At 39.8% G+C, this 19816-nt stretch overlaps 1 protein-coding gene across 1 annotated transcript in view; it reads left to right on the forward strand.

Moving 5' to 3' along the window:
• Positions 1–19509, forward strand: part of DAPL1 (death associated protein like 1) — a 28095-nt gene extending 8586 nt beyond the window's left edge. The window contains exons 2-4 of the mRNA XM_007941823.2: positions 5550–5637; positions 9273–9333; positions 19393–19509. Coding sequence (XP_007940014.1) covers positions 5550–5637; positions 9273–9333; positions 19393–19509 — 266 coding nt within the window. The remainder of the gene's footprint in view (positions 1–5549; positions 5638–9272; positions 9334–19392) is intronic.
• Positions 19510–19816: the final 307 nt, after the last annotated feature.

Genomic DNA, 19816 nt, shown 5'->3' on the forward strand with positions numbered 1-19816 from the left:
TTGTTTGGCTGGAAGCCACAGGTGTGGGTTCAATTCCAGATCTGAAGGGCAGCTAGGGGCCATAGTCTCAGTGGTTCCACCAGGCTCCATCAGACCAGCAAACCTGGTCCCCTCCTTTTTTTTTTCCAAATGATTTTTCATTTTCTTCCACATTGTTTGTTCTCCCTCTCTATCTAGGATCCCCTACATAGATCCCCCTCCAAGTGCTTGACAGTGGTAGCTGGGCACCATCTAGTTCTTCTGGTCTCAAAGTCGTATAAGCTGCGAATCACATGGTGTACCAATTTCTAGGACTAATTGCTTCCATGAATCTTTGGTTTTCTTCATTCTTTGCTCTGGACAAGGAGAGACTCATCATTGCATCTGGATGGCTGCTTGCAAGTTTTTAAGATCCCAGTTGCTACTCACCAAAGTAGGAGGTGGAACAATGTTTTGTGTAGTATGTTATGCCGTTTGAGCTTGATGTCCCTTCCCTGTGACTATGGTCCTGCGCCCACAGGTTCAACTACTCACTCTCTCTGGGTAGCTGCTAGCCTACCATTTTTTAAAAAAACAATATATAATTACATGCTTAGAGTATCTGAACCCTAACTCATAGGAAACTTGTAACATTGGCAGTGTCTACAGCGTGAACTGGGCATCCAGGAAATAAAGATAGGAAAGAGACTGTAGACCTTGTGTGCCTTATATATGTATAAAGAGCTCTGGTAGTGCAGTACCTAAGGCATTTGACTGCTAACCAGAAGGTTGGCAGTTCAAATACATCAGCCACTCTGCAGAAGGAAGATGGGGTAATCTACCTCCATAAAGATCTACCACTTCAGAAACCCAATGGGGGCTGTTATGAGTTGGAATTGACTCGATGGCAGTGAGTTTGGTTTTGGATTTTATACATATACACACATACACATACATATACATCTCCTTTTAACATCTGCTTTAAAATTACACTATATGAACAGTCTGTTTTTACTTAGCCAATTCCCTAATGTTGGACAAGTCTGGTATTTCTAATCTATTGGTATCACAAAAAAATGCTACAATGAATATTCTTTTATATACATAATTTTGCCCATGTGCAACTATACTGTTTTTGTTGTTAGGTGCTGTTGAGTTGGTTCCCATTCATAGCCACCCTAGAACAGAATGATCCTACACCATCCTTACAACCGTTGCTATGCTTGAGCTAATCATTGCAGCCACTGTGTCAATCCATCTTGTTGAAGGTGTACCCCTTTTTGTTGACTCTTTACTTTACCAAGCATGATATCCTCCTCCAGGGATTTGTCCCTTTCTGACAAGCAAAGTACGAGAGATGAAGTCTGGCCATTCTCGCTTCTAAGGAGCATTTTCACTGTACTTCCTCCAAAATAGACTTGATTGTTCCTCTAGCAGTCCATGGCACATTCAATATTGTTTGCTAACACTACAACTTAAATGCATCAGTTCTTCTGTGGTTTTGCATATTCATTCTCTAGCTCTCACATGCATCTGAGGCTACTGAAAAGACAATGGTTCAGGTCCAGCACACTTTAGCCTTCAAGGTGACTCTTTGCTCTTTAACACTTTAGAGAGGTCTTTGCAGAAGATTTGCCCAATGCAATAGGTTGTTTGATTTCTTGACTCCTGCTTCCGTGGGTGTTGACTGTGGAGAAATGGATACCCACTGCCATAGAATCAATTCCAATTCACAGTGATCCTTTAGGGCAGAATAAAACTGCTCCATAGGATTTCTAAGGCTATAAATCTTTACGGAAGCAGACTGCCTCATCTTTCTACCATGGAGTGGCTGATGGGTTTGAACTGTAGATGATTTGTTTAGCAGCCCAATTCTTTAAGCATTATACCACCCGTGCTCCTTGAGAAACAGATAGTAATACAATACTCCACTTTCAATGCTGGATAGAACATCTAGAAAGAAGATCAACAAGGAAAAAGAGGACCTGACTTGCACTATAAACCAACTAGACTTAACAGACATAAATAGAACACTCTACCCCTAAACAGCACAATATACATCCTATGCCAGTGTACATGGATCATTCTCCAGAATAGACTACATTTTAGGCCACAAAGCAAGTTTTGATAAATTTAAATAGATTGAAATCATACAAAGTGAAGCTAAGCATCAATAATGGGGAAAGAGACCAACTGAAAAATACACAAAAATATGGAAATTAAACATATACTATTAAACTACCAATAAGTCAAGGAAGAAGTCAAAAGAGAAAACAAATTTTTTAGAGTCAAATAAATGGAAGCACAAGATACCAAAACTTACGGGATGTGGTGGAGGCAGTACTCAGAGGAAACTTATAGCAATAAATGCCTGTATAAAAAAGAAAAACTATCTAAAAACTAAGAACCTAACTTGACAACTCCAGGAATTAGAAAGAGAAGAGCAAACTAAGTCTAAACTTACCAGAAGAAAGGACATAGCAAAGATTAGAGTGGAAATAAAAAATTCATAACAGAAAAACAATAGAGAGAATCAATAATACCAGAAGTTGGTTCTTCGAAAAATATCAGTAAAATTGACAAACCTCTAGCTAGACTGACAAAGAAGAGAAAAGATGCAAATAACTAAAATAAAAAATGAAAGAGGTGACATTACAACTGACTTGTTAGAGATAAAGAGAATTATGAAAGAATATTGTAAGCAACTACATGGCAAAAAAAAAAAAAACCTAGATAACCTAGATGAAATGGAAAAATTTTTAGAAGCACACAAACTACCCAAGTGGACTCAAGAGGAAAGAGAAAGTCTCAACAGACCCATAACAAGTAAAGAGATCACATCAGTGATCAAAAACTTCCCAAGAAAAAAGTCCTGGACCAGATGGCTTCACCGAGGAATTCTACCAAACGTTTAGACAAGAATTGGCACCAATACTGTTTAAACTCTTCTAAAAAAATAGAGAAGGAAGGAGTACTCCCTAATTCATTCTATGAACCAAACATAAACCTCATACCTAACCTAAACAAAGACACCACAAAAAAGAAAACTATAAGTCAGTATTTTTTATGAATATAGATGCAAAAATCCTCAGTACCAGTGAGTAGAATCCAATAGCATATTAAAAGAGTTAGTTGTATACCATGACCAAGTAGGATTTATTCCATGAATGCAAGGATGGTTCAACATTAGAAAATCAATCAATGTATACACCACATTAATGAACAAAGGAAAAGAACAACATGTTCATCTCTATTGTTGTTGTTGTGTGCCATCGAGTCGGCCCCGACACATAGCGACTCCTCTTTGGGTTGCTGAGGCAGTATCACTATGGAAGTAGATTGCCCAACCTTCCTTCCGAGGAGTGGCTGGTGGGTTTGAACTGCCAGCCTTCTGGTTAGCAGTCAGGTGCCTTAGGCACTATGCTAGCAGAGCTCCTGTTCATCTCTATGGATGCCCAGAAATCAATTGATAAATCCAACAACTTTCTTGAATGGAACCTTGAAGAATATTGGAATAGAAAGGAGATCCTGGATAGAGAGGGAGAACAATGTAGAACAAAACTCAAAATCGTTTGAAAAAAAAAAAAGAGGGAGGGATCAGGTTTGCTGGTTCGATAGAGCCTGGTGAAACCACTGAGACTATGGCCCCTAGCTGCCCTTCATGTCTGGAATTGAACCCACACCTGTGGCTTCCAGCCAAACAAAAGACAGGCATATGAGTTGAACATTTACCTGAGGTAGATACACTCCTTGGAGAGAACAATCATGGAAGAAAGAAGGGCTGTTTATGCACAGGGAGATAGCTCAGGAGGCAGGAGTGCGTGGAGGGATGGACATAGGGAAGAGGTAACTTTTGGGAGAAAGTGGGAGGGGAGCTGTTGCATTGGGGTAAATTGTAGTCAATGTCATGAGACATTGTGAACATTCCATACAGTGTGAACTGCTGTATGGAAAGTGAATTTGCTCTGTAAACTTCCACCCAAATCACAATAAAAAAAAAAGTGGAAAAAAAAAAAAAGGTAGCCTAAGATACACATTGTTTTGTAGCTTATTTTGTCACTTAAGCATATATTTTGAATACATGTGTGTGTGTGTGTGTGTACATACATACATACATCCATATCCTGAATATACATGTTTTTTTAAATGTGTGCCTTATATATGTATTAGCAATTAAAAAAATAATTAAATAATATTTGTAAAAGAACAATGGTGTAGTCAATTCACACAGGCATTGAGAGAGAGAACAAGAGGTAGTTTCATGTTATTGGAGGTAGTTTTAGAAAATTGCCAATCTGACATATCCATAAAAAGAGTTAACAGGTTCAAACAAATCAATGTCCATTTAGCTTTTTCTCATTTAAGCTTGTCAGATTTTCGATGTGCAAATTTCCTGGGAGCTAGAAAAAAGTATTTGATTTGACTTGCAATTTGAAATAGGCTGTTCCTTTTCAAAAATTGATTTCATCTGACATTGCTAAACACTTCAATTGCTGTTAGGTCATCTGTAGCCTAATTAACCCTAATTGATCTCTTGACTGGCAGGATTTTTAATGTAGTTTAATTACTCATTAGAACATTTGAGCTTGGTCAACATCTGAAGTTTGGAGTCTAGAATGGAAGGTGGATATGTCATGGGATTGAAGACATTTCTGCTGAATTAAATGCCTGTCATCAGTGCGTGTCCTGACTTTTGGCTCATTATCTCAGGATCTGGCTTTGGAAAGCTTTGATTGGGGGGAAGAAAAAGTGCAAGCCATGCACAAACTTTAATCTTGTGGGAAAACAGAAGAGTCACATTGTAATTGTTATTTGTTATCATGTAAAAAGTAATTGATTGGATAAAAAGAAAAAATCTTTTTCAGTAAAATGCCTAGTCTTCTCCCTCAAAGAAGGGCTGCTTTTTTTCAGCTTCATTATGCCCCTCTCTCAAGGTCCCTGGGTGGTGCAAACGGTTGTGGGACCTCTGGTAGTATAGTGCCTACGGCACTGGACTGCTAACCAGAGGGCTGGTGGTTCAAACCCACCAGCAACTCCTCAGAAGGAAGATGGGGCAATCTACTTCCGTAGTGATACTGCCTCAGAAACCCAAGGAGGGGTCACTATGAGTCGGGTCCTACTCGAGGGCACATAACAACAACAACAACAGTAGTAAGGAAACCAAAAGATTAGTGGTTCAAACCCACCCGGTGGAACCATGGAAGAAAATGCCTGGTAATCTGCTTTTGTAAAGATGATAGCCAAGAAAACCCTGTGGAATAGTTCCTCTCTGTAACACATGAGGTCACCTTCAGTCTGAGTCACTTTCACTACACAGGATGGCAAAAAAAACAGGCCTCTCACAGATACAGAGAAGCATAAAGTAGGCCTCAGCCTTTCCCACCCATTGTTTGCCCTCCAAAATAATTTTTGCTTTTGTCATGGTGTTTCAGGATAGTTTTTTACTGTGTTGTTTTAGATACAAGTTTAAAAGCAATTTTTAAAAAATAAACTCTAAAATTCTTTTCCAATCAAAATTCATACCTTACAAACCAAAGCCAACCTTCTCTTGCTGTTCCAAAAACGACTGTTCTGTTGATGCTTGTTTACAGTTAAAGCTGGAGGAATGCGAATTTCAAAAAAACAAGAAATTGGAATCTTGGAGAGACATACCAAAAAACACGGATTAGAGAAAACCAGGTATGTACTGCTAAATTTCTTCTGGTTCACCTTGAGGAGTGTTTAGTGACTGTTTCCAGAAATCAGAGGCCTTACTGTTTTAGAGCAAACCAAGGTCTCCGATGCATTTGCTAACCAGGCAGAGAGTTGTTGAGTCATCTGAGGTTGGAGACAGCTGGCAGAGAGTGGGGTGGGAGTGGAGGTGAGGGTGATGATTGGTGATGACCTGGGCTGAAAGGGAAAAGGGCACTTGGTTGAAAGATGCTAACAGTCTGGAGCGCTTTCTCACTACCCTCCCCATCACCACCCCCCACCACCTAGCCTCCTCTTCTCTGTGCCCACCCCTCTGCTTTCCACTTAAAACATGCGGTTCTAAATGCATCCAAACCTGACGCACGTCCCTATGCCCTATTTTCAGATTAGTCTTTAAAATGTTGTTCCTGGTCTTGCCCTGTTTTCTTAATGTGCTTTCTGCAAAGCAAATCTCCTGAATTAAAAATAAATGCCTTTTTGGTTTTAAATTCATCACTCAATTATTTAAAAAGTAATGGCCACTATATTTGGCACAGCGGAAGGCCCATATATAGACACGGAAGCTGGTTTCTCCTTATTCCTTCTGCCATAACCTTGACACACTGCACTGAGGAGGTCTTAGAGTGGCTGGATCCTGCGCACACATGGCCTACCCACTGTAAATCCAAGTTAAGGAAAGGAGTGCTTTTGAAAAGAAAGAAACAAAAGGAACTAGTTCCTCCAAGTAGTTCAATGAGGCCCATTTCAGAGACTGTTAATTTCAAGATGGTTTTGACAGATTAGGTGATAAGTGACTCGATATGAGTCCATTAAAGGACCTCTAGGTACCTCCTGGGAGCTCTGGTAGCATAGTGCCTAAGGCACTTGACTGCTAACCAGAAGGTTGGCGGTTCAAACCCACCAGCCACTCCTCAGAAGGAAGGTTGGGCAATCCTACTTCCGTAGTGATACTGCCTCGGAAACCCAAGGAGGGGGTCACTATGAGTCGGGGCCAACTCAAAGGCAAATAACAACAACAACAACAAGGTACCTCCTATCTATGAAAGTAGATTGCCCAGTTTTTCTTCCAAGGAGTGGCTGGTGAGTTTGAACTGCCAGCCTCTGGTTAGCAGTCAAATGCCTTAGGCAGTAGGCCACCAGAGCTAGTGAAGTGGCAAGATTAAGTTAAGTTAGAACAATTGCTGTGGAATTTCTTAAATCACTTTTAAAGCATTCTTCCCAATTTCTGGGGAGGACATTTCTTGAGAGTTTTCCCCCTCCACTTTAAAATAAAATACATATTTGCTCCTTTAGAAGTAAGTCATTTGTTTCTTCTGATGTCAGAAAATAATGAAATACAATCACATAATGAAAGTGAAGCTACAAGTCCTCAAGAGTGCCTTTCACCATCTTACTTATTTTGTGACCCAGCATCTAGCACAGTTTCTGGAATAGAGAATATGTTCTGTAAAGGTTCCCAGACTGTGGTTGAACTGAAAGCTGGTTAATTTATTTCTTTTCTTATTTTTTAAACTTTTTATTATGATTTGGGTGAAATTTTACAAAGCAGATTCATTTTTCAGTCAACAGTTCATACACATTTTGTTTCATGACATTGATTACAATCCACACAATCTAACAGCTCTCTTCCACTTCCTTCCTGTGGCAAACTTTTCCCTGTGACCTTCTTTTCTATGCATTCCCACCCTCTGAGCTTTCTCCCAGAGCAAATGCTGCCCTTCTGATCTCCCACCATTGATTGTTCTAAAGAGTGCATCTCCCTGGTGTAATTGTTCAGCTTGCAGACCTGTCAACTGTTTGGCTGAGAGTTAAACCACAGGAGTGAGTTCGATTCCAGGTCCAAAGGGAAAGCTGGTTAATTTCTAAAACTTGCTCCGAATCTCAAACCTGACTCAAGCCTACATCCTGTTGATTGTGGCACAAGTTAATATGCTTGGGCCAGGGGCTCAGGAACTGAAGAGTCACATTGAATTGTGCATTTAATTTGACTTGCAATCTGAAATAAGTTGTTGGACAAGACGTTCATTTCTCTGGACCTCAGGAAAATAAGGACTTAATAATAATTCTAAAATCAGCTGAACTATTCGAGTAGAGGAATCAGGTAGAAAGTAATAATGTGGGGGTTGGAACCCTTTTAAAGATCTCAACTGTTTCCTAATTATTGTGAAAAGATGGGAATTGGACTACTATAGAATTTAAATAATAAGAAATAGCTCTCTGAGAACAAGCATTAGAGAAAGAAGGGCTGTTCAGGCACAGGGAGACAGCTCAGGGGGTAGGAGTGCATAGAGGGATGGACACAGGGAAGAGGTAGCTATCGGGAGGAAGTGGGAGGGGAGATGTTGCATTGTGCTAAATTGTGGTCAATGTCATGAGACAAAGTGTATGTGAACTGCTGTATGGAAAGTGTATTTGCTCTGTAAATTTTCACCCAAATCACAGTAAAAAAAATAAATAAATAAAAATAGCTCTCTGTCTGTCCTTACCAGTGACAGGGACAAGTTATGTAGAGTCTGAAGCTTATACAATTTGGGGACCATTTTAAATAAAAATAATACAAAATTGTATATATGCAGTTGCTGGGTCCCAGGTCCTTGAAGAGGCAGATGCACTGGGTCCTTGAAGTTTAAGCCTCGTTAGCTTCCTGTAAATCCACTTCTGCTCCTTATATCTCCAGTGCAGGCATGTGCACAAGATATAAGTACTTCATTTTCATTGACTAACACCTCTCATTACGTCTTCTTGGAGCATTGCTTTTTAAAATTATGTCATAGAAAATAAATTTCTAAGCATCATCAATCTATATCTATTTCCTTATAACTATTTCCACCAACCAACACAAACCATCCACAACAAAAGAATATGCCAAGTGCAGATTTCCCTTCGAGAAACTCATTGAGTAATCGAATTACTTGATTGCAATTCTCCTGCAAAATACCTTGAAAGTAGGCAGACATGAAAGAGTATATGCTGTATGATTCATTACATGAAGTACAAACTGGTCAGAATTTATCTAGGGGGCTATAAATCAAGGTAAGGGATTATCCTTGGGGGGGGTGGGGAGCACAAAGGGAGGTGCTGGCTGTCTTCTGTTCATAATCTGTGTGCTGGTTTTACTAGTGGGTTCAGTTTGACGGATATTCACCAGATAAACCATTTCCTATATGTGTATTTTTCTGCGTGTATATTATACTTGAATGGAAAGTTAAAAATAATAATAATAACTTGGCCTGCAAAGTTTGTAGCTTCTGGACACAAAGAAGTGGGATATTTTTGTCTTCTAGATATTGCCAAGAGTCCCCAGATGGTGCAAATAGCTAAACACTTGGCTGCTAATGGAAAGGTTGGAGGTTCAAGCCTACCCAAAATGCCTCGGAAGAAAGGTCTGACAATCTACTTCCAAAAAATCAGCCACTGAACACCCTGTGGAGCACAGTTCTACTCTGACACACATGGGGTCATGATGAGTCAAAATTGGCTCAGCAGCTACTGGTTTTATTGGTTGATGTTGCCCAAGCAGTGGGCAAGCTTAAAGGCTCAGTACACAGCCCTCTGTATAAATCAATTAGCCTCCTCAGCGGGAAAGTCTTAAAGCCCTAAGACGTTTCTTTTCATCTTCACAGTGTCATTGCAAATGTTGCCAAAATACAGACAATGGATACCCTGAATGACGCATTGGAGAAGGTAAGCCACTAGTGAGATGACACCTGGATAGACACATACACATACTATGCTCCAAGTCAGTATTTAGCAATATATCAGGCTGTGTGGGCAGATGAACAGATGACCACTTAGGTTTTTTCCAACCCAGAAGTTTGACAATCCTTGTGAAAGAATCTCTTCCCAGTCAGAGGAACACAGAGTAGTTTTGGTGAGAGAAGATATTTCTCTCAAATTCCTGAAGTACCCAGTGAATAAATCATTTCAAAAATAACATTGAAAATAAAGTGAGAATTATGATGCAGAACTTGACTTTGCCATCCTCAAAATTTTTGAGAACATTGGCATGTTTTTATTAAAAGGCAGACTGTATATTGGGAATTCATCAGTTTTTCCCCTTCCTCCCCACCACAACATCCTGTAAAGAAATATTTGATTTGAGGTAAGGGTGATGGTGGAGAGTTACACGGGTTAGTGCTGAAGGAAGGCTGGGTGTAGGTTGGGTTTACAGCAGTTAAGTCTGTTTCTAAAGGTGGTTGACCATTGTTATTTTTATTGCAATTTCCTGAATTTTTTCTAAGTAGCACAATAAATTCAGAAAACTCTTACCAGATAGAGAGTGGCTAAGTTTTGGATTCAGTAATTTGTTTTTAAGGAGCCCTGGCTAAGTGCTCAGCTATTAACCATAAGTTTGGTGCTTTGAACCTACCCAGCAGCTCTGTGGGAAAAAGTTCTGAATCTGCTTCCGTAAATATTAAACAAACAAAACAAAACAAAAAACACCAAATCCGTTGCTGCTGAGTCAATTCTGCCTCATAACAACCCTATAGGACAGAGATCTGCCCATAGGGTTTCCAAGGCTAAAAATCTTCACAGAAGCAGACTGCCACACCTTTCTCCCACGGAGCTGGTGGTGGGTTAGAACTCCTGACCTTCTGGTTAGCAGCCAAGTGCCACCACAGCTCCTTTCTGTAAAAATTACAGCCTTTGGGGGTAGTTCTACTCTGTCACATGAGGTCACTATGAATCAAAAATTAACTTGATGACACATAACAGCAACAGTTTGTTTTGAAATTTTGTACGTGAGCCTTTATTCTACTTCCAGGAGGCAGAAGCGTTGCATTCCAAGGAATGAAGAACCATTGTTTCTATTGCTCCCACATTTTTTGAAATGATGGGACCGAGTCTTCCATGGAAGGAAGACTTGCTGCTACTGTCTAAATCAGGGGCCTGAGGACCATCAGCTCAGCCTCTGAAAAAGATTAGAGCAGTGACTGTGCAGTGAGACTTTCTGGGGCCCCCACCAGGCTCTGATGCCACCATTTACTACCCATGTGGCCTTGGGCAAATTACTTACCCTCTGTCTCAGATTCCTTGTTTGTCAAAATGAGATAAGCGGTAGTACATACCTCACAGGATCTGTGCAGAGTAAATTAGTTCACCCACCAGAAGCTCTTAGAACCCTGCCTGGCACAGAGTAACATATATGCTATCTTTCTAAGGTTGGTAGCATTGCTTTGATGACAATGAAATGAAAAGATATGTCAGAAATCTAAAATGTTACAAGACAGAAAACATCTTTATCCTAGGCCACAACTACAGAGCCTTCAAATGTAGGAGGCTTAATGCACCCACTCAGATAGATTTGGGGTGAGAGCTGTCCTAGAGCAACATCACAGAGTCTGCTTAAGTAAAAACAAAAGAGGTTTATTGACAGAAAGAGATGGTCCAGACTGAGAAGACATCCAAATTCACAAAGCAAAGATGACTATTCTGCCAGACAGTGAGGAAGGAAACATTTTTGTTTCAGTTGGGACAGGAACTAAAAGTTACAAAATCATAACTGGCTGAAAGACTATCGGGGGATTCAAAGGCAGGATATCTAAAAGTGGGAATTTTAGCAGGGATAGGTAGATAACGGGAGCTCTGGTAGTATAGTGCCTAAGACATTTGACTGCTAACCAGAAGGTTGGTGGTTCAAACCCACCAGCCACTCCTCGGAAGGATGATAGGCAATCTACTTCTGTAGTGATACTGCCTCAGAAACCCAAGGAGGGGTCACTATGAGTTGGATCCGACTCGACGGCAGTGAGTTTGGTTTTTGATTGTGGTTTAGGAGGATAAAACATACGTAGTGTTACATGATTGGTTGTTGTTGTTACGTGCCATCAGGTCGGACCCAACTCATAGACAACCCTCCTTGGGTTGCCGAGGCAGTATCACTACGGAAGTAGATTGCCCAACCTTCCTTCTGAGGAGTGGCTTGTGGGTTTAAACCGCCAGCTTTCTGGTTAGCAGTCAAGTGCTTTAGGCACTACACTACCAGAACTCCCACATGATTGGTTAGGGGTATATAACTGCAAGTATATGTGCTCTTCAGTTTATTATAGGATGGTCGCAGGACAGTGACAGGACAGGTTTTTCAGGTACTCTGATTAAAAAAAAAAAAAAAAGTTTTCTCAATCATATCTGTTTCTAGGGGTCCACTGTAAAGATTGATCAATAATGCTGTGTATAAAGATGCTTTGGGTATAAGCTAGCACACCTTGCGTCTGTTTGACCATAGTGGAAAGCCCCACTGGGAATAACTGTGATACCCTGCACCTGCCAGACCTCAACAAAAAAGAATGTCTCCTTTAGGGTATATGGTCAGCATCAAGGTTAGAGGAAGTGCTGTTAGAAAAGGCAACTTTGAAATATATTTAGCATGGATTCTAGACTCATATTAAGACTGAAATGGAAGGGCCCTGCTTTCAGGCTGCCCTATTTACACACACCAAGGGCCTCTGATTTTAAGCTTTCATACAGCTCCTAAGTGACTCTGCCTTCTGGGCATCAGAAGAAGGGCCGTGATGGATGATAGGATACCCTGCTGGGCAAGACAAACTGCCTGTTCCTCCACCTCACCTCTTCTTGGTCCTCCCCACTACACACCTTTCCCTCAGGGGGCAAGAAAATGCCCACAATTGTAAGTGGAACTGGATAAAACAGACACATTCCCCTAGGATATATATTAACTCAAAATAAAATGTTTTAAAAGAGGAGTTAAAGGATTGATTAGGTATGGATGAGTTCTACTCTGCACACATGAGGTTGCTATGAGTTGGAATTGACTGGTAGGCAACTAACCACAACAATGCTGTCCGTTAGGCATGATTCCAGAGTCTATATTGCCTTTCTATAGACATATGTGCATATGTGTTTAAATGACATGTTTTTAGGTGCTATAGAGTTGATTTTCCACTCACAACAACCCCATGTAACAGAGTAGAACTGCCCCATAGAGTGCTCTTGCTATATATAATCTTTACAGAAGTAGGTCTTTCTCTCATGGACCTGCTGGTTAGGTTCAAACTACCAACCTTTCAGTTAGCAGCTGAGCACTTAACTACTTGTGCCATCAGGACTGTTTGTACATGACATAGAAAGGGTTTTTTCTTTTATGGTTAAGAATATCACTTCTTTATTTCAAAGATGTAATGAATAATCTTTCCCAAAAATAGTGACAACAATAATAATAGATTGTGTTTGGAAATTGTAAGAGAAAGTTGAGGTGGTATGCTGTTACCAATATTTTTTTAAGGAGCTCTTGTGGCATAGTGCCTAAGGCATTTGATACTAATCAGAAGGTTGGAGGTTCAAACCCACCAGTGACTCTGGGGAAAGCAGATTGGGCAATCTACTTCCATAAAGATTTACCACCTTGGAAACACAAAGGGAGTCACTGTGAGTCAAATTAGACTTGATGGCAGTGAGTTTGATTTGTTACCTATTAACGTGGGAGAAAGATAAGGCAGTCTACTTCCATAAAGATCTATAACCCTAGAAACCCTTCTATTTTAGCAGTTCTATTCTGTCCTAGGGGGTCAGTAGGAGTTGGAATCGGCTTGATGGCAAACGATAAACCTATTAACCAACAACTCTATAGCTCAGTTCAATGTTTAGAATTTTAAAAGATTCTTCAGATGACAGTCGTAGGATTGTGAATAAGACTGCACAGATTACTATTGGTTAGGGGAGCAGGCTCTGGTGTCAGACTGTCTGGGACTGCTGCTCACCAACTATCTGTCCTTGGACAGGTTTCTCCACTTTTCTGTACCTCTGTTTTCTCATCTGTAAAACAGGAATGCTATTAGTATCTACTTCAGAAAGATCAGCCTACAAGGTATGACTTGGAATCCAGACAAAGGAGAAGAGACTAGCTTCAAAAAAAAAAAAAAAAAAGAGCGAGAGAGAGAAGACAAGATGAGGTTAGAAAAAGTGACTATTTCAAATATGGAAGTTAGTGGAGTCCACATATTTCCCTACAGCTAAGAAAAATACCTTCAGAGTGCATAATCAATTGGACATGTACTAGAATTTCATAGCAGTTAACCTTCAGACAAAAAAATATCAAACCCATTGCTATGAGATCAATTCTGACTCAGATCGACTCCATAGGACAGGATGGAACTGCCCCATAGAATTTCTTACGCTGTCAGACTCCCACATCTTTCTCCCACAGAGCAGCTGGTGGATTTGAACTGCCAAATTTTGGTTAGCAGCTGAGCACTTAATCACTGTCACCAGGGTTCCTTCAACCTTGGGAGGGGCGAGAAGGAAGGCAGATGCTTTTTTAAAAATAGATCAGCTGACATCAGTGTTTGCCAGGGCCTGGGGAAAGGGGTTGACTACAAAATGGTATAAAAGAATTTTTGGTAGGTGAAAGAATGATATTCTGTATCTTAATTGTGGTGGTTGCAAGATTGTATGTACTTGTCAAACTCGCGGAACTGTACACTAAAATGTATAAATTTTACTGTATGTAAATTATGCTTTCATATTAAAAAATTAAAAAAGTTCTGTATAAACCATACAGCACTGTACAAAAAAAAAAACCATACAGACATAAAAGATATGAGAATAGACATGTAGATAGATCTGTGCTCATAAATGTTCTCCAGCTTACAAAGGTTCTCCCCACAATATATGTTGTCACAAAGGCAATATAGAATTGATCGGAAGAAATACAGTAACAGAATTGAGGGTCACCTCCTCTGCATTTATCAACATTCATTTATCAACATTCCCCAGCTAGAATTATTTCCAGTCCCAAGAAGTCACATTAATTCTTATGCTATTTTAAGAATTTAGAATCCAAGACAATGAGAGTGTCTACCCTATCCAAAGGATATCATCAAATATTCAGTCATGGCAGGAAATGTCTATCTGTATGCTATTTATCTATGGATTAAAAAAAAAAAAAAAAAAAAAAACCTGTTGCCAGAGAGAGTCAGTTCTGACTCATGGCTACTCCTTATGTGTCAGAGTACGCTGTGCTTCATAGGGTTTTCAATAGTCCCTGGATGGCAAAAGCAGTTAAAGGCTCATCTACCAGCTGAAAGACTGGCAGTTCAAAGCCAATTAAAGAAGCCTCAGAAGACGAGCCCGGTGACCTGCTTCAAAAGGTCAAAAAGGCCTTGAAAACCCTATGAAGCAATTCTACTCTACACACATGAGCTCACCATGAGTAGGGGTCAACTTGATGGCAACTAACAATAACAGTCTTACAGAAGTAGATCACCAGGTATTTCTTCCATGGTGCTGCTGGATGGATTTGAACTGTCAACCTTTCAATTAGTAGCCAAGCCCAAACCATTTGTGCCACCCAGGGTTATATGGATACCTTACTATAAAACTAATCTGGTTTTTAAGATTTGGGAGAAAACGGTTCCAAATGGATTGGAATTAAGGAGGTCTGGTGATGCAGTGGTTGAAGCATTTGGCTCAAACTCATCAACTGCTCAGGGGGAGGAAGATGAGGCAATCTATTTCCATAAAGATTTACAACTTAGAAATTGATGGGGCAGCTCTACTCTGTCCTACAGAGTTGCTATGAGTCAGAATCGACTGAATGGCAGTGGGTTTGGTTTTGGTTTTTTAACTGGGAACCAAAAAAAAAAAAAAAATCCACTCTCATCGAGTGATTCTAACTGGTAGTGACCCCCACTGGGTTTCTGAAGCAGTACATCTTCATAGAAGTAGATAACCCCGTCTTCCTTCTGTGGAGCGGCTGGTGGGTAGTGGGAAGGAGTCTAAAATTTACCCATCACCTCCTCCCATGCCCACTTTCCCTCCGTACTGTTCTCTTTTCCTCCCTGCTTCTCTATGCAGCTCCTTCGTCTTCTGGTCCAAAACATCAGAGAATGCATGCTGCCCAATGTCAGACCACGTGACATTATCTTCCTGCAGAAAAAGGGTCCCATAATTCCAAAAGCTCTCTAAACTAAATGTCTGAGAGAACTGATCTTAGACCAAGTACTATTTAATGCTTAAAAGTCCTCTGATCTTTTAGAAGTCACCCAGCTTCTCTGAGATTTATCGTTATTTGTTAATTTTATTTATTTATTTTTTAAGGCAGGAGGTGAGAGAGAATGATACTGCCAGATGTACTAATTTTCTGGACAGTCATGGAAGTTAAACTTGCAATAGTGGTGAAGCTTTTCAGAACATAGATGTATCCAGTTAAAACATTAGGAACAGGATTGGGTTATGGTGTGGAGAGAGGGTGGAATGTTTAAGCCTAGTTAATGTTGGGGCTACTTTTCAAGTTGCCAGATGAGTAAGTGCCAAAGTCAGTGAGATGCATGCAAAATGGGCTGAGGGGAGAGAAAGCTATCAAAGGCATCTGCTCCTTAAAATGGTTTCTCTTGTTCTGTAGATTAACATCACCGTAGGAGTATCCTTGAATTTCATTGACTGGAGCTGAATGTTTTGTTTTAAGCACTTTGCTTAACAGGGTGTGGAAATTTAAGTGCCAACATTCAAGTTGGAAGTTAACACCCTGGAAAGATGAACAGAAGAATACTACCCAACTTCAGGCTCTAAAACAAAACCTATCACTGATTTTCTTGCATCTAGAATTTCTTTCACAGCCCCGACTGTACAGGCCTTTATCACACTTCTTTAGCCTTTTCTCTGGAACTAAAAATATAGAGTCTAAGGTCACAGCTACCTAAGATGAAGGCAAATTCTCAATGTGAGGTTTCTCTTGATCTACTTTTCAAGTTCACTACCATTGCCCTGATGGGACCCCAGCAAGGCAGAATCCTAACATTTATTCCTGGCCTGGAATTCTTTCCCTTGAGGGGTTACCCATCCATCTTTTAACTTAAGACTCTTATCTGAACCTAGATTCTCTTTTACCTTAATGAATCAGAAATATCTTTCATTCTGCAAACCCTATCGTTTTGTAAAGACTAAACCAAAATGATGAAAAATCCAGCTATTCCCCCAAAGTTCAGATGTCAAACCAAAGCACATCTGGTTGTACTCTGGGAAGCTATTCCTACTTATTTCTGCTTCAGACTTGAAAATAAATTTTCTTATCTCTATTGATATAAAACCAATAGCAAAGAATGATGGTATTTAGGTACCAGTGTAGGAGCTCTGGTAGTGTAGTGCCTAAGGCACTTAACTGCTAACTAGAAGCCTGGCGGTTCAAATCCACCAGCCACTCCTTGGAAGGAAGGTTGAGCAACCTACTTCTATAGTAATACTGCCTTGGAAACCCAAGGGGGGTCGCTATGAGTTGGGCTTGACTCTACGGCAAATAACAACAACAACATAAGGATTTTCAAGGCTGTGACCTTTTGGAAGCAAATTGCAGATTGCTTTCTTCTGAAGCACCTCTGGTTGGAATTGAACCCCAACCTTTCAGCTAGTAGTTGAGATTTTAACCACTTGCACTATCTAAGGACCCTCAAGATGATCAATAGAATTAATGCTAAATTAAGCAATAAATGTGTTTTAACACTATTCTGCTCTCCCCCTTTCTTTCCCAACTCTGCCATTAATTCCCTCAGAACATTCACAACTCCCTCAGAACAATCAGCATGAGGCTTGGTCCCTTCCAGTCCGAACTTGTCATCTTACCCCACCTGACCTTGGCTAACTGCCCATCCACCAAACCACTCCCACTGAGTGGATTCTGAGTCATACTAACCATATATAGGTAAGAGTATAGATGCCTCATAGAATTTCCAAGGTTATAGATCTTTACGGAGCAGATCAGCTCAACTTTCTCCTGAGATGCTACTGGTGAGTTCAAACCACTGAACTTTTGGTTAGCAGCCAAATGCTATAGCCACTGTGCCACCAGAGCTCCTAGCTAATTGTCCAGATTTCTGTTATATCAGAATTACTTGTTTACTTCCTCACCCCCCTTTACCTTATGTTTGACCTTAAGCAATTTACCAAATAGTTCTTCCTAACTGTGATCTCTTGAATGTGGTTTAAAACTAACCTGAAATAATCCATCTGCCTTGGTGGAGATTGAAGATATCCAGCCTAGAAGCAAAGTACTGAAGTCAGTGACCTCTGAAGTCTCCTTCTGGTTCTAGTGTCAAAAGAAAAAACAACCACTCTGCCCTTAAAACACTATAAATGCAGGTCATGTGGCCCAATGACAACTAATCTGACAAAAAGAAAAAAAAAATAGCTCTTTTTTTTTAGACTCTAAGGCAATATTTACAACCAATACATCAATTAGGTTTCTTTCATTCTACTAGAATGCCAGCAGAGACCATCCTTGCACTTAATTACTATATAATTTATACCTACTCCTTGTTTTTTTTTTAATAGAAAAATACCGATAAGTAAAGTAAAGAAAAGGGCTAGAAATCACCCATAATTCTATGTTGCATCGATAATCATTGTTAACACTTTAGTGTATATTCTTCTAGTATGTTTAATTTTTTAAGACCAAGAAGAAAGAACTCTTTGGAGTCAAGTTTCGCATGAAAGGGAATGCTGTGTGTCTAGAGCTTGGGCTGGGACATCTGAGAAGAGATGTAAAGCACATCTGTTTTCCCTAGATGGGAAGAGTCCAAATAAGCCATAAACAATGTGAGGCATGGGGTCAAGAACAGTTTATCTTCCCTTTTATTTAATTTAGTGTCAAGACGAGGGTGTCTAAGTTCAACAGAGATAAGTTAAATTCTAAGTGGGCTGAGGTATTCTTTATTTGCTGGATAATGAAGATACCCTTTACGTTACATTGGTGGGCTTGGAAACCAAGTGCTGGAATGGACCCTAAAGGTCACCGAGTCTAAACTCTTCTCCTGGGAAAACTCCATCTGAAGTGCTCAGCAGCACTGGTATGCTGGCAATCTAAAGTGCTGTGAAAATGAAAATTCCATCAGGTCTCTTATTTCCTTTTGAAATTACTCTTATGTCTCAATAAGTGTTCATTTAAACTATGTAAGCCTGTTTCCTCATTTATGCCTTCTGTGGAGATGACTAATGAGAGCCATTATTATGAAGCTAGTAAGTCATTCCTCAGTTTCTCTTCACAGGCTATTAGATTGAACCACGTAAAATGGCCAATATTAAACCATTTCTGACCTACAAAAATAGCAATTTTGCGTGGTTCAACCAACAACACCAATTCCCCTTAACTTCTTTCAGAGGTTCTTGTTTCTGGTCTTTTGACAACTTGGGTGCTTTTCTTTGTTTTTGTTTTTCCCCCTCAGGATCTTCTCTGCTGTCCCCCTATTTTTCTTAGAATAAATATGGTGATCCAAATACGCACACTAATGCCAGAATAATTGTTTATATTATAGAGGCCTGCTGTGGACACAGTTAACCATTTCTACCTCAGAAAAGTTGTTCACATGGACTGTTTATGGTGACAGAAAATTGGGCAAAGGATACTGGTGGTGATTGCACAATATGATTAATGTAATTGGTGTCCCTAAATTGTACATTTAAAAATTGTTATATATATTTTTATCACAATTTAAAATTTTTTTAATGTTGCCCCAAAACATATATAGTCTACACATATATGTTATATATATTCTTTCATATGTCATATATTTCATAATTTTTTAAATTAGAGAAAAATTAATGAGAGAAAACCCAGTTTAACACTTAGATCCATGAGCGCAGGGCTAGGAGTGATATGGAAAAGAAAAGATACTATCAAAGAAGTAAAAATTATGAAATTCCCCTGACCAACTGTATTGTTTTCTACTACTTTAATATTTCATGACCAAAAGATCTGATATGCTTATTTTTTTTTTCTTTTCTTCTCACTTTTAGCTCAGCCATAAATTCCCAGCAACAGTGCACATGGCACATCAAAAACCCAGACCTGCCCTGGAGAAGGTCGCTCCACTTAAAAGGATCTACATTATTCAGCAGCCTCGAAAATGTTAAGCCAGGACATAAAACACAGCCGCCTGGCCAACTGCCTCAAACGTCTGACAGCTTAGCAGAAAGAACCAAAATTTCCACAGGCCTTAGTGCACTCACTTGGTAATTAAAACAGCTTTTGTATCATCTCTATTGACTGTAGATAATAAAGCATCCATAATTATGAATTCTTTGCATTTCAGTGCCTCTTTTTGGCCTGGGTCAGGATCCCACTGTACTTCTGTGGAATAAGCAGAGAATCTAAACTCCCTAACTATTCCACTCCACCTTCCTAGATAAGCTCTTTCCTTAATGCTCACCCCAAGCGGTT

Source organism: Orycteropus afer, unplaced genomic scaffold (genome assembly GCF_000298275.1).
Source record: "Orycteropus afer afer isolate SDZICR_OR568_19922 unplaced genomic scaffold, OryAfe1.0 scaffold00084, whole genome shotgun sequence".
Taxonomy (NCBI): domain Eukaryota; kingdom Metazoa; phylum Chordata; class Mammalia; order Tubulidentata; family Orycteropodidae; genus Orycteropus; species Orycteropus afer.